Raw genomic sequence first — 15,374 nt, forward strand, 5'->3', positions numbered from 1 at the left:
CTTGTTTGCCTATGTAACCCAGAGACAATGAAACCACTGAGGAAGAGACTAGTCACTAGTGAAACTGTTCTACAGCCTCAGCTAAGGGCCAGTTAGCTTTGCACATGGAGTTAGAGCAGGGCTACTCAACACGTGGCCCATGGGCCACATGTAGCCTGTGGCCTGTTTGCTTGCAGCCCATGATGAGGTTTGGGTTTACGCAGGGCTCAACACATGGCCCACGGGTGGGAGCCAAAACAAAAAAAGTAGGTAATATACTGTTGATATGTGTTTTAGTAGTTAAATTTCTGGATTGTCATTGCTCATTAAAAGTGCTGATATATGGATGGAAATCGGGTCAATATTGAGTTTTATTTATATCAGCAGGACTGACTTAAATGGGGCCTGCGTGTTGTGTAGTTTTGCCTTAATCTTTGTATACATGTCCATCAGTGTGAAAGAAGCTATTTGCATATATATTTGCATGTATATGCAACCACACTTAAACTGCAGCCCCGGCATGTGCTGTGAGTATCCTTATGCTCCCTGGGGTTTCCAAAGTTGATAAGCCCTGGATTAGAGGCTCATGCCTTTAGCTCCCAAAGGCCCCAGGTTCCATCCTTCCTGCTGGTGATCTAGGTCCGTTGAAGTTACAATTGGTGGAGATGTTACTGACAACACAAGTCAGTTGGTAGAGCTCTGCGTGGATACAAAATTTATATTTGTATCCACATCTGTATCCACAAAAATGATCCGCATATACCTGCACTGACATCCACAGATGGGGATACCTGCAGATATCTGCAAATTTGCAGCGTTCTAGATAGGGATGTTAAATTACAGTTAATCAGCTAATTGAGCAGTCGATGGAATTTCCATCGACTACTTGATTAGCTGATTGGGGGGGCCACTCGCTACCCCTGCTGTGGCTCTGCAGTTTAAACGTAGTAGGCTGGGTGCACAGCAGCCCGGCTCCTACTACATTTAAACTGCAGAGCTGCAGTGGGGCTAGCTCCCGGGGCTGGCGTCAGTCGGGATTAAGCCATAGGAGCTAACCCCACTGTGGCTTTGCCTTTTAAATGAAGTAAGAGCCCAGCAGGCCGTTGTGAGCTGGGACTGAATAGTCCCGGTTCGTGCCAGCTTTGCTGAGCCTCTCTTTCCCGCCCCTCCACCCCAGCACCGCAGAGATGGTTCTGGGGAGAACTGACTTTTAAGTTGGCTCCCCCCAGCATCGGCTCCTGTTGCCCCCCCAAAATTGCATCTGATACAAGAGGCAGCAAGCAGGTAGAAGTGAGTAGTCGACTACTCTCTTACATTCCTAGTTCTAGATACAAAATTTGTGTCTGCATCCGTATCTGCAAAAATGAGTCGACATGGATGTGGATACACATGGATATAAAGTGGATATTTGCAGGGCTCTATCCATTGGCATGACAATTAGGGACTCATCTGGGATCCACTCTTAACTCTTCCTCATTTATAGAAGCCCTGTGTGCTGGAATCGGCACTTTCTTCCTCAAAATAAGTAGTCTCTGATGAGTGGATGAAGCTAGACAGAACACACAATAAAGTCAGCCTGGGTAATGCTTATTTTAAAACTATTAAAAAAGTCAAGTGCAAAGTCAAGAATCAGAATTCCTGTTAATGCTATCAAACACATTTGCCTAGCCACCGTAACTTTTATGATGTATATTTAGTATGCATGAGTGAATAAAAATAACACTGCTCTTATTTTTTCAGCTTGTTCTGTATCTCAAATATGACAAAAAATAAAATTGGGACTATATATTAGTAATCATTGATCCCTTTGGGCTAACTAGGTGGTTTGTGGGGCAAAGTAATGGGTTATAAAGTCTTCCATGGGAAGGTCTTTGGTTCAAATTGAGCCCGTATCATACAGCCTGAAAACGATTACCATTATTTATGAGTCTTAAGTGGCAACAGTGTGCTTGTTGGTGTGCAAGACACAGAAGAAAACTCAGCCCCTGACACAGGAGCTCAATCTAACTACAGAGACAACACAAATCAGACATCAGAAGATGGCTAGGCCATCAGGGTCGAGAGGCCCTTTCCTCAATGCTGATACTGGAAGAAGCAGGGGTAGAAAGTAAATTAAATTTCTTATAGGTACTGTCTTATCACAACCTGCCCCCCCCCCCCCCTTGGAAGGGATCCTAGGGCAGGGGAGGGAGGGCTGGTGATTCAACAGTACTTGTAAGAAATTTAAATGTGTTGTGAAATGCAGGTGGCTCAGGCCAGGGGGTATGAGGAGAGACTCAGGGCAGAGAAGGAGGTCAGTGTGAGGAGAGACAAGGGTACCATTATGGGAGGGGGGCTGCTGCTATAAATACCAGTCATGAGTAGGGTTGCCAGATGGTTTCAACAAAAATACCTGACACACTTGACATTACATCACAATCTACATTACATCTTATTTAGAAAATACCGGACATTTATATTTTCTCATTTATATTTTCTCAATTTGTTTCCCAAACAGAAAGCTCAACTACTGGACTGTCCGGTGACACCTGGCAACCCTAGTCATGAGTGGTGGGTGAAGGTAGCACTGGGGCAGGCAAGGCCCTAACCCTGCCCCTTCTGCCTAGGCCCCACCCCCATGACAGGGAGGTGGAATGGCGCATGGTCCAAGCCTTGTGGCCCAAGCCCCAGCCTCCCTGACCCCAGAGCACCAGGAGGGCAGGTGGCACCCAGCCCAACCTTCGCTGGCCCCAGAGCAAGGGGAGGGCGGGTGGCACGTAGCCCCAGCCTTCCCAGGTGGCACACAGCCTGAGACTTCCCAGTTCTGGAGCACAGAGAGGGATGGGTAGTGCATTCTCCCAGCTTTTCCGACCCTGGACCATGGGGAGGAAGGATACCCGGCCCCAGCCTTCCAGTCCTTAGAGCACAGAGAGGACAGACGCTCGGGGACAGCAACACTCAGCCCCTCGTACGCCTACATAAGACGTTCTGGGGGTGGAGTGTGGGTGGAGCTAGGCTGGCAATTTGAGAAGGCAGTGCCTTCCCCTGCCTACCATACCTGCCGCCCATGATACCGGTCCCTATGTATTTTTCCCTGTTTGCTGTGACTAGCGAGCAAAGGGAAGTGCAGAATCTTCCATGTTCCTCCTCCGGACTCTCCCAGCATTCCCTAGTAACAGCAAAAAGGAATAAACCCTCCCCCCCCCCCCCGGGTAAGTGTGGCTGCAAGCCTCCCTCCTCTCCCAAAATGGCAGTGAGGGGTGGGAGCTCAGCGATGGGGAAGTCCCAGGGAGGCACCTCCAGCCAAGCCCTCTAACCTGCCTGGCTGTCTGCTGCTGAGCATGGCAGCCTGCAGGAATCCGGGAACCAGCCTGGGAATGCTCTGCCCCTCTCCCTGCAGGTGAATGCCCTGGGTGGCTTCTTGCCAGAGCACTGCATCAGGGCACACAGGCTTACTTCCACCTCTGAGAAGTATCCACATTCTTTTTCTCTTTCCCTTCTCCCTAGGCGGTGGGCTGACAAATTAACTCTCTCTCCCTGTGTGGTCATGAAGACGACGGACTGTAGAAACTCAGGCATACCCATTGGCCATATGCAGGCTACCTTGAGCCTCATATTCTCTCATTTACACAGGTCATTGGTAGCCAGCAAGTGGCTATTTGGCCAAAAAAGGAATGCTGCTTTGAAGCAATCCCACAACTCATCTGTGATTTTCAAATGTGCTGTGCTTACTCAGCTACCAATCACTTCATATAACTAAATACAATTTTTCAATAACTTAAAAAGTGATTGGTCCTCAGCGTACTGGAAAATCAGGATTCTGGCAGCTAGAACATCCCTGATCCTAATCTGAAAGAAACATAGACTATCAAAGTGAGGGAGTGGGAGCAGATGGCAAAATAAGTACTGCCTTGTGGGGCGCTGAACAATGTGTACAGTGTGTGGGTGTTGAGAGCCACTGAACTGTAAACCCAGTATATGATGGAAACTACTTCAAGCCAGGGGGCGCTGCTGCACCCTCAGCACCTGTAATTCTCCTTATGCTGCCAGACTGTCTGAAGTAGAGCTACCAAATACCTGCACACTCCTAGGAGTAGTTCTGATACTATATTTGAATATGCATAACTGGTAGTTTGTTGCCAGACTATCCAAAATGACAGACTATAATATGATGCTGTTTCAGCCAAGCAGAATGAAAAAAACTCTCAACGGCACAATATAGACTATTGCCAGGTGTCCATTTTTTGACTGGAAAATTCAGTTTTAAGGGAATGTCTCCAGTTTTCAGTCAGAAGTATTGACTGGACACCAAGGGAACGTCTAAACTACAAGACTCTTTCGAAACAGGCTTTTTCGAAAGAACTCTTTCGAAAAAGCCTCTTTAGAAAGAACAAAATACAGGACTATGTAGCACTTTAAAGACTAACAAGATGGTTTATTAGGTGATGAGCTTTCGTGGGCCAGACCCACTTCCTCAGATCAAATAGTGGAAGAAAATAGTCACAACCATATATACCAAAGGATACAATTTAAAAAAATGAACACACATGAAAAGGACAAATCACATTACAGAACAGAAGGGGGATTTGGGGGGGGGGAAAGGAAGGTGAATGCCAGTGAGTTAATGATATTAGAGGTGGCATTCACCTTCCTTCCCCCCCCCCAAATCCCCCTTCTGTTCTGTAATGTGATTTGTCCTTTTCATGTGTGTTCATTTTTTTAAATTGTATCCTTTGGTATATATGGTTGTGACTATTTTCTTCCACTATTTGATCTGAGGAAGTGGGTCTGGCCCACAAAAGCTCATCATCTAATAAACCATCTTGTTAGTCTTTAAAGTGCTACATAGTCCTGTATTTTGTTTCAGCTACACCAGACTAACACGGCTACATCTCTATCACTATTCTTTAGAAAGAGATCGTCTAGACAGCAACAACACTTTTGAAAAAGCGTTCCACTTTTTTGAAAGAGAACACCCAGGCAATCTGGATGCTCTCTTTCGAAAAGGCTGTTTGAGTTCAAGAATGTCTTTTTTCAAAAAAGCTCTTTCGAATAAAAGCGTTCTTCCTTGTAAAATGAGGTGTAAAGTGTTCTTGCTCGCTGTCGAGAAAATCGCCAAGTTCTTTCAATTTAATTTCGAAAGAACGCGAAAGCAGTCTACACGCAGATGAAGTTTTTTTTGAAAAAAAGCCACTTTTTCCATAAAATCTCTATAGTTTAGACATAGATCAAAAGTCTGATAACCACAATTTCACTGTCAACCCAGCCCATGGCTCCTTCAATGTAAGAGTGCTGGGCCCAGAGCCAGATAGGAACATAGCAAGAGCCCCTGCCCCCGAGGTGCTAGTCCAGGCCAATATGGGGAAGGACACCTCTTACCCTACAAGGGCTGCTTGTGGTAAGCTCAGCAGCTGCAAGAACCGCCCCCCACCTTAATTCCTTCTCCCATCACTACCTGCAAGCTTTTTGCTTTGGAGGTGCTGCTGGAGGGAGAGACACAGTTCTATTTAACCTTACTTGTGATGGTGAGTTGAGCCTTTGGGTGGACAGGAAGAGGGTGGGTTTGATTTTTGTAGTGTCCCAGTTCTGAGAAATTTGAAAGTTGACAACCCCAAATATATGTAAATATGTTATGAAAACTAAATTTTAGCAATCAAAGGCTGTTTGTTCTTTACCAGCAAAACAGTAAACCATCTGTTGCTAAATTATAGTTGGTTATATGGTGTGAGGTAATGATCTAATTTTCTCATGAGTCTAATATTCAGCATGAACCAGAGGTGGACTTTATGTAGCCTATATTCCCTTTAAAACATGCCACAAAAATCACAGTAGTTTCAAACAGAAGAAATCATTTGATGGCAAATTTCCAGCAGGATGTAACCCCTGGCAATCGAAATCTATACATGCAACTTTTTGGGGGCTAAAAAGATATTTTCACAGGACTATGTCCAACCAAATGTATACTGTAGGCCCAACTCTTGATTAAGACTGCATGTGGTTTCCACAAGAGATACATTCTTGTTCTTATAACCATAGAAATAGTTCTCATTTTTTGTCAAACGTAGCACTATCTGCCAAAAAGAAACAAAAAAACAAAAAAGCACAGGTGACAGGGCAACAACACTGCAAATGGCGATAAATTATAGTTACTATTGAGTATGGAAATGATTCAATCATGGAAGTGAGAAGGGAGCAAGCAAACTATCTGTATATGTAAATCAGGGGCCAAACTGCACCTTTGATAAATAAAAAATGTACAGGATGTTCCACAGCAACAGCGGTTGAAATTAATTTTAGCCTTGAGACTAGACTCTTCAGTTTCTTTTATTTTCCCAGGCTGACTAGACTTAGATGTTTAACCTCAATCCTATAACTTATGTTGAGAGAACTGGCAGCAGATTCTTGGACAGCTGACTTATTCTGTATCAGCTAATGTAGCTGGCTCCAAGCACGTCACCGCCCATCCTTATATGCTACTTGGAGTAAACCATAAAATCCTGAATGCATGCAGGATAATGAAATGTTACCAATACATAGGCTATGTCTACACTGTGGGGTTTTTTCGGAAAAAGATACGCAAATTGTGAACAGCAATTTGCATATCTTTTTCTGCTTGTTTTTCGGAAGAGACTTTTTCAACATTTGGCCTGTCTACACAGGGCCAAATGTCGGAAAAACCTCCTCTTTCAGAACATCCTTTAGTCCTCATAAAATAAGGAATACAGGGATGCCGAAAGAATGCACCTACTTTTTCAGAAACTGTTCTGAAAAAGCAGATGCATTCCCTGGACACGGCAGAGTTTTTCTGGGATACCTTCTGGTATCCCAGAAAAAACTCTGCAGTCTAGACATAGCCATAGCTAAGTACATAACGAGTCTGTGTATGTGTGTGTGTGTGTGGGTGGGTGTGTATAGTAATGGTTAGCATGTACTAGTTTTTCACAGTGCTCCCAAAAATGTGTTTTAAGTGAGTACTTGAGGGGTCGGTCTATAGGAGTATGCAGATTTCTTTCTATTTAGCAAATAACAAAATGGGATTCAGCATATTTTACGCAATGGAAGAAGATATTTTCATACAGCAAAATTCTTTTAGCAACATTTAAAAATGTCCAGAGTTAAACAAAAAAATTTGTTTTTTTCAAATCGCATTGCCTTTACCCGTCCCTTCACTTGAACTCCTGGATAGTGAAAACATCCTGAAAAACACATGATTGTCCCCATATCAATTCGTTTGGGGCTAATGATGTCTAGCAACATGGCTCAACCCAGTATGTCGCTACCAATCTGTCACAAAGCAGTGCTAATAGCAATTATTTATGTTCTGTGTATGTAAAATATATCAGAAATACGTGCTATGATGGCCACTGAAGCATTCAAGGATAAAGGCTGCACTCAGCAGACATGACAGCAATTCAGCCATTAGCAAATTAACATGGAAGACCCATGGATCGTATTTATCCTGCAGTTCTCAGGCCACACTCAGCGGCAGATTTCTGCATACTTATAGTCATGATGCACCAAGTCAAAGCAGAAGACTAATGCCTTAGATGCAGTGGAGAATCATATTGTGCTTATAGCAATGATGTCTGAAAATAGCACTTAAGCATGATTCTGCCATGTTAACAATGAATATGACTGATAATTATTTGCAAACACAGGTTGATTCTCCTGTATGGACCATACTTCATTAACTTGCCCACGTTAACTGAAAGCATGTTCAACATCAAGTCAGTCACCCTATCTGACTGAGCACTGTTTCCGATCACTGTTATGGTTATATAGGCAATTAGTGATTGTGGATTAGGGATGCACTGCTATGTGCTGGGGACTGACTGGCTAGGTAGCAGTTCAGCAGAAAAGGACCTGGGGATTACAGTGGATGAGGAACTGGTTTTGAGTCAACAGTGTGCCCTTGTAGCCAAGAAGGCTAATGGCGTATTGGGGAGCATTAGTAGGAGTATTGCCAGCAGATCTAAGGAAGTGGTTACTTCCCTTTATTCGTCACCGGTGAGCCTACATCTAGAATATTGTGTCCAATTCTGGCCCCCGCACTCCCATTACAGAAAGGATGTGGATGCACTGGAGAGGGTCCAGCAGAAGGAAACAAAAATGATTATGGGGGTTGGAGCTAAGGATGTTAAGGACTAGCAAATGCTTATCAGATAGTCTAGTCGACTAGTCAATCTATCAGATAGAGGTAGCAAAGGGGGGTGGGGAAAAAAGGGCTACTTCAAAGCTACTGGGCTCCATGCGGTGCTGCCGCTTTGAAACCCTGTGGGGGAGTTTCAAAGGGGCAGTGCTGCACAGCTGATCCTGGGCTCTGTGCAGTGCTGCCCCTTTGAAGTGCCGCAGTGGCATTTCAAAGGGACAACACCACATGGAGCCCAGGGTCAGCTCTGTGCTGTGCTGCTTTGAAACACCAACGTGGTGTTTTAAAGGGGCAGCACTGCACAGCTGATCCCAGGCTCAGCTGTGTGGCACTGCCCCTTTGAAAAGCTGCATGGCATTTCAAAGCAGCAGTGCCGTGTGGAGCCTGGGATCAGCTGGAGACTCCCCAGCTGATCCCGGGCTCTCCACTGCATTTCCATGGAACCCAGGATCAACTGGGGAGTCCCCAGCTGACCCCGGGTTCTGAGGAAATGCCAGACGGAACTCAGGGCTCTGTGTGGCATTTCAAAGCGGCAGCAGAACATGGAACCCAGGGTGAGAGGGGGACTCTAAGTCCCCCGCTGACCCCAGGCTCCATGAGGGTGCTTCCGTTTTGGGGACTCTTGTACATTTCAAAGCTGGCACCCACATGCAGCCCAGAGTCAGCGGGACTTCCCAGCAGGGGCTCTTGTACATTTCAAAGGAGGAATGTGGAAATGCCTATAGACTAGTCGAAGGAAATTACATTGACTACTCGACTAGTAAATTACTTGATATTTAACATCTTTAGCTGGAGCACATAACTTATGAGGTGAGACTGAGGGATTTGGGCTTATTTAGTCTACAGAAGAGAAGAGTGAGGGGGGAATTTGACAGCAGCCTTCAACTTCCTGAAGGGAGGTTCCAAAGAGGGTTGGGAGAGGCTGTTCTTAGTAGTGACAGATGACAGAATGAAGAGCAATGGTCTCAAGTTGCAGTGGGGGAGGTTTTTTAGAAAAAACTATTTCACTAGGAGGGTGGTGAAGCACTGGAATGGGCTACCGTGGAAGGTGATAGACTCTTCATTTCTAGAGGTTTTTGAGTCCCAGCTTGACAGTCCCAGGATGATTTAGTTGAAGTTGGTCCAGCAGGCGGTTGGACTTGATGACCTCCTGAGGTCTCTCCCGTCCTTATGATTCTATTCTCTTGTAAAATGGTTATCCAATAAGCTTACCAGTAAGCATGAGACCTCATGCTCACAGGTTAAGTGTTAGTGTTTAACTGGTTAACCCGTTTTAACATTCCTATGTAAACTATGTTGCAACCATCTTCTGAAAACAATTTTGTATATGGTTACAAATTCTAGGAATATAACCTCATCAGACAACCTGGTTAAACTGCAGTTACACACATAGTTCCAGTGCATAGTGGAGACTGAACCCTAATCAGCTACCATATAATTCACTCCTAGGCAGAGAACAGTCCTCTAGAAAATCATTCTTTGCTGATCATTTTAACAGAAACAGCCAGCAAATTGTTTAACCCACAACTCAAAACAGCTTCCTGCAACTACCCACATGGGGATTTTAATATCAAAACAAGTAACGCGCAGCACTGCCCTGATTGTCTCATCTTCACAATTAATTGAAAACTTCATATTTGAAATTGAAATAAAACTGCCCCACAAACTCCTGTCTGTACTACCAGACTGCCTCAGAATCCAGGCATTGAACTACAGAGTTGAAGTCCAGCTTGTCAATGAATGTGTGTGTCTGTGTTGTGTATCCAGACTAAAGCAACATATGTCTGTTTTAGTAATGTGGACAGGCTCTAAAAAAAGGGAAGTGAAAATACTCAGTGTTAGTTATTTTTACAGATCGTTTCTCCTACCTTTCATTGTATTGCACCTCTGCTCCATTTTTAGCCCAGCTAATGGTAGGCTTCGGGTTCCCAACAGCCTCACAGTGAAGCAGCACACTTAGGGTCCCACTGGCTAAAACGACTGTCTGTCCCAAGTGGGTGACAACTTCAGAGGCTGACAGCTGTTGAGCTGCAGAAATCTTCCTGAGGATTGCAGGCTTTCGATGGGGCCTATGTGAGCCATTTCCTAGATCCACTGAAACAGGCAGGTATGCTTCGGCAGACGATGTTCTCAAAGAACTGGTGAATCCAGACACGTGTTTGCGGAAAGGGAACTCTGCTGTAGCTGAACCAATTCTTCTCCCCTGGATTTTGAAAACAGATTCTTGATTTTCCAAATGGCTCCTGATGAGGTCATGAGCCAACTGCACAACAAACTGCTTGCTATAGATGTCCTTAAGTTCCTCAGGCTGCCGAGACACGTTCCTTATGATATCGTCCAAGCGTTTCTGCTCCATGACCATAACAAATGGAAGGCTGAACTCCTGACTCCGGTCCTCCTCCGAAGAGGCATTTCTCTCTGTCGACTCCTGAGCTTCCCAGGATTCCAGGTTTTCCCCAGGCCAGCCTCTCTGCTCCAGAAGTCTTGAGACAATGTTGTCATACTGGCTGCTAGGGTCAGCCAGATGTCCTCGTTTCTCAGCCTTACTTCTGTTGAAGAGAATCCCATTCTGATGCTTCTCCTGAGTGTGCAAGGCTTCATTCAAACTGGACTTCCTTGTACCCTCTTCCTCTCTAATCCCAGCTGGTTGGTTGATAATGACCTTGTTGTCACCGCCAAATAGTCTGATCACAAAATGTTCTCGGGCTGGCCCTGCCATGCAGGTATATGTCCCAGCATCTGTAGGCTTTAAGCGGTGGATCCTCATGTACCCGTACGGTGCAATGGTAATGTGAACTGAGCTGAGGAGTCGCTTCTGGTCCTTCTCCCAGGTAATCATTGATTTACGGAACCTTCTCACAGGGCATCGGAGGACAACAGAGGTTTTGGGCAGCAGGTAGGCATACCCACCCACAATAAAGTGTAGCTTCTTCTGCTTCTTTGTCTGGATGTAAACATTCTTCAGGGCCATAATATGGGGACTTTGCTTTTGAGCCGGCCTGTTGTGCCCTGAAATATAACTAATAATATTAGTATGGGGTACTGTTAAACAAAACAAGCCACTCACTTTGGGAGTGGCAGTACTTTCACCTATTACGTTTTATGGGAGTAACTGGGTTCCAGCTGCTGATCATCAAGCTGCCGCCATTAAAATGCAAGAAACAATAAGGTACAGTTTAGCATCTCAGTCAGCCTGATGAGGTTAAATGTAGAAGCCAAAGTGCCAGAGATTGAGCGGAGGGGGGAAACAACAGTTCCTGTAGGGTGAGTATTTAAATGAAGAATGTGGGTCACTAAACACGGAATGAGGAGAGAAAGCAAGGACAGTTCTTCTTGCTAAACGTTTGCCATTCAGGCCCTGCAAGGCACCACAACCTTGTAGCTCAAATCTGTTTAGAGTACGTTTTAAATCCCCTGGTATATAATACTAGACTTAATTAGCGATGCTTCGATGGGGCCTATGCTTCCAGATCTCTCTGCCAGAGAAAAAACATGCTCCATTTGAAGTGTAGCATAAAGCAGCATAGGTGTATTATTAACAGAGACATCTTTGATCTGGACACTTGGCTTTGGATTTGGCTCTGGATTTCGCAGCTTCTGCTTCTCTTCCCCTCTCCACCCATAGTTTGAGGTTTTGGATGTCAGACTCTGGTTCAGGCCACTGTAGAGTTAGGGACAGATTGGCTTTTAAATCTCCCTGCAGCAGACTATCCTGCTTTACCCCAGGATATATTGGTGTGCTGCCTACTGTCTCCCCAAAGGCTCCCCATCAATGGGACACAACTTTAATTTCTGCTGCAAGGTCCCATGGGAGCCCAGATGGCACAGGCTGCTGAGGGGATGTGCTAAATGGCATTTACTCCCTCTGGGTTCCTGGCAGAGACGGCATCCTAGCTGTCAAGAGTGTATTGTGCCTCTACACCATCCTTATGAAAGTTAGATCTGGGTTTGTCTCTGAATTTTGAGTCACTCATCACCAAAATGGAAGAGGCAAGGGCCTTCTTTCAGACCCACCTCTAATAATTATGAGAGCTCCCATTTTTCACTCTATCTCGTTGCTCAGTTCATGGCCAACACTGGCTAAGCGTCAGCCACTTGACTCTCCTGACCAACCACGTGAGAAAGCCCCAAGTAAGGAAATACAGGACCCCATCATTCAAGGTGCTTTTGACTTCCAGTGAAATAGTTGGGAGCAGAGGGCTCCGAGCATCTTGCAGTGCACTTAGCAATCTGTAGTACCAGATACGTAGTGGCAGATACCAGTTCTGCCTTTCCTCCATAAACACTCCCAAGTTTCTTGCATACTTACTTGTGCAAGCAGCTACTGCGCAGGACCTGACTAATGAAGAGAGAGGCAAAGGTGGGCACATTGAGGAATTGATGATGATGGAACCTCCTGTTTTCAGCATCTTCCTGCAAATGGCATTTCGAGTCTGGGTGCCCTCTCCACAGCTCACCGAACACTAGATACAAAATGAGAAACAGCATGTGAAGCATCATTTGACATATATCGCCCTCCCCAGATATTTTATGTAGGCAAATGCACTTAACATCTGTACTATATCCAAAAACACTGTATCTGAGGTCCGGATGTAAAAGCAGTACAGGACAATGTAATCGAAAATATAGCATAATGGATATGCACAAACAGAATGAAGAAAGGTACCATGGGTAATCATAATTCTGATATTTCCTAATTTTTTAACTTTTGACTTTATAACTTCAACATCCTTTTAATGTAGATTATTTCCTATGTAATTACCTATTTTTAAACAAACCAAAAAAACAAACACAAAAATTCTATCAAGTGGAACCATATCGACCCCCTAGTTTTGGTCTTCAGAGGGGTTGGATCCATGACACAGACTTCTGCCTCTTGAAACAATGGAATAATTGATAGCACTAGTAGGTTGTCATCCTCTGTCTGATCCTTCTGCTAGTGCAAATCTAGACATATACTTACCAGTGGGTTTTCTAGCTATTTGCTGAAAGCAGAGGAATATAGAGATTCAGCACTCTTGCGATTAACTCTAGGTTTTGGAGGGGTATCCTATATTGGTTATAACGAGCATTTGAAAACTGGGTGATATACTGGGAATTGTTGGGCAATCTTAACTAATGTACAATGTGCGGAGGGCCCAGCTATGCTGTAGTAGACCCCCCATACCTGCAGAGTGCCACAAGTAGGGGCTGCTCTGGCCAACTGAGGACTGATTAACCAGTTATCTCAGTAAGTATGCTGGTAAGGCAATGCTTACCTGTTAACCAGTTAAACCTTCACATCCCTACTTGAGACAAGAAATGAAAAAGGCAAATGCTCATCACTAGAGAAACCATTTACATAATGGAAATTGTATTTTCAGACTGTATATTCCTGTGGTGGGGTTATTACATGGTGGCTCCACTAATGCAGAGTAGTCCTCCACAGCCAAATCATGATCTTGTGGGGTAAGCAAGAATTCAAAACAGTAAGTCTCTGACCTTTCCTAGGCCACTGTCTTCATGTCTATTGATGGCTGCAAAAGAGTTGGTTGTTCTCCCCCAAAATGTCCTCCCTTGGTCAAGATCCCCTCTGTGGATGCAGGCTGATGCCAGAAGCATACACCTCGGCATTTTCCCTTTACGTGGAGAAGTGAATGGAATTTCTTCCAATTCTTGATAGAAGCACCAATCTGGGCCATTAAATGAGTAAAGTCTCACATGCTAGCCCTGAGTTCTATACACCTCTTCTGCCAGAACTGCGGCGGGTAGTTAACCAGTTAAACCTATAGTTTAACTTGTTAACAATTTATATGGGATTTTACATCCCTAGCCTCAAGAACTTTTACCAGACATTACTCAAAAAGAAGACACTAGGAGATGCCCCATCTGATAGGATTTCCAACCATTCAAGGAATTAAAGATTAATCTTTCATTAAAGATTATGTCATATAAAGTACCTTCCAGGAATATGTCCAACCAAAATTGGCAACCCTACCCCCTGGCCAATGAGTATTGAACATCTTGCTTATACAGACACAACATACCTGTGTCCAGTCAGAAAGAAGCCATTCACTGGGACAGTCTTCATTTTTGCAGGTTTGTTGGTCAACGGGCCTTGGAGTGGAGCAGAAGGTCTCCGGAAGCTCCAAAAAACTTCCATCTGCCATGCGCTGCTTACAGAGCACATCTCGCTTCTGAGTCCCTGCTCCACAGGTCTGTGAACACTGGGGGAAATTGAGAGAGTCTATAGGAGTGGGAGTTATCTATTCTGACCTTACCCTATGACTTGTGACCATTTTCAAGTAAAGAGCAAAGAAACCAAGAGCACAATGGAAACTGCCTATTGGTCTTTCAGCTCAGTCTGAAACCTTTCATTAGTCAACAGACCCAAACTTAGCTCCCCACTTTGAAGTCTTGAATTTGAAATAAATCCAGCATTGCGGGATTTCTCAGGTTTTTAATTTGTGGGAAACTTGCACGTAGCCTGTGATCTGCAGCTACGCTAAACAAATGGTTTATAAAGTTAATATAATAAGGCATTATGCAACCAACTAGCCCTTTATATTTATGACTGTCAAGAGACAGCAGTGTGTGCTATTTCCAAAAGGGAAGGAGGAAGGTTTATTTGACTCAGTGTAAATCCGAGAGATTAATTTCTAGGGACTCCAGCTATCCTCTCTCCTTAATATAAATAACCTTCTCCATATCCATTTCCACCCAAGCAGGATAAGAAATTTAAAACAAGCAATATTTAAAAATTTTCCTTGTCTCTCTTCTATAAACATGGCAGCTCATCTGTACTGCTCAATGCCTTTGTAATTTGGCTAGAAATAAGCTCTTTTTCTCCTGTATGATCCAATACAGTTCCAGGTCTGTCTCATCCTATCAGAGAAGAACCGAAAATATGAACTGATTTTCTAAAATCAATGAGAGTTGCTTATAATCTGCAACAGGGGAATCGGGCTGGAAAAGTAGAGCATGAAATGGAAAAATGTTAAACATATTTAAGTAGTTAAAAAAATGAATGTTCTATAAAATATTGTAGACTTCATGGGTCTCTTTCTTACACACAGACATGCTTATGTGCGGGTCTCATGTTACTAGAATGCAATTTGTCTTGAAAGACAAAGTGCGAAGGGCAAACATTAGAATCGTGTAAAAAGACACCCATTTAATTTTGTTTTGTTCTGAGGAATGGAAACAGCTTTGCCCAAAACTGTTGGAAAGCACAGAAGCATCAAGAAAAGTTAAAACAAATAAAATACTAATTGAGTTTCAGCAGATG

The 15,374-nt window shown here is 44.2% G+C and overlaps 1 protein-coding gene across 12 annotated transcripts in view; it reads right to left on the reverse strand.

Annotated features, from left to right (window-relative positions):
- Positions 1-15,374, reverse strand: part of ADAMTSL1 (ADAMTS like 1) — a 708,340-nt gene that overhangs the window by 73,793 nt on the left and 619,173 nt on the right. For all 12 annotated transcript variants that reach the window (XR_012904618.2, XM_089779187.1, XM_075931513.2 and 9 more), the window contains 3 exons: positions 14,134-14,313; positions 12,417-12,570; positions 9,976-11,116 (listed from right to left, as the gene is read on the reverse strand). Coding sequence is in view for 11 of the 12 variants with exons in the window: in XM_089779187.1 (XP_089635313.1) it covers positions 9,976-11,116; positions 12,417-12,570; positions 14,134-14,313 (1,475 nt within the window). In the remaining variant the exon portion in view is untranslated. The remainder of the gene's footprint in view (positions 1-9,975; positions 11,117-12,416; positions 12,571-14,133; positions 14,314-15,374) is intronic.

This window comes from Pelodiscus sinensis, chromosome 6, assembly GCF_052426305.1.
Source record: "Pelodiscus sinensis isolate ZL-2025 chromosome 6, ASM5242630v1, whole genome shotgun sequence".
Taxonomy (NCBI): Eukaryota; Metazoa; Chordata; order Testudines; family Trionychidae; genus Pelodiscus; species Pelodiscus sinensis.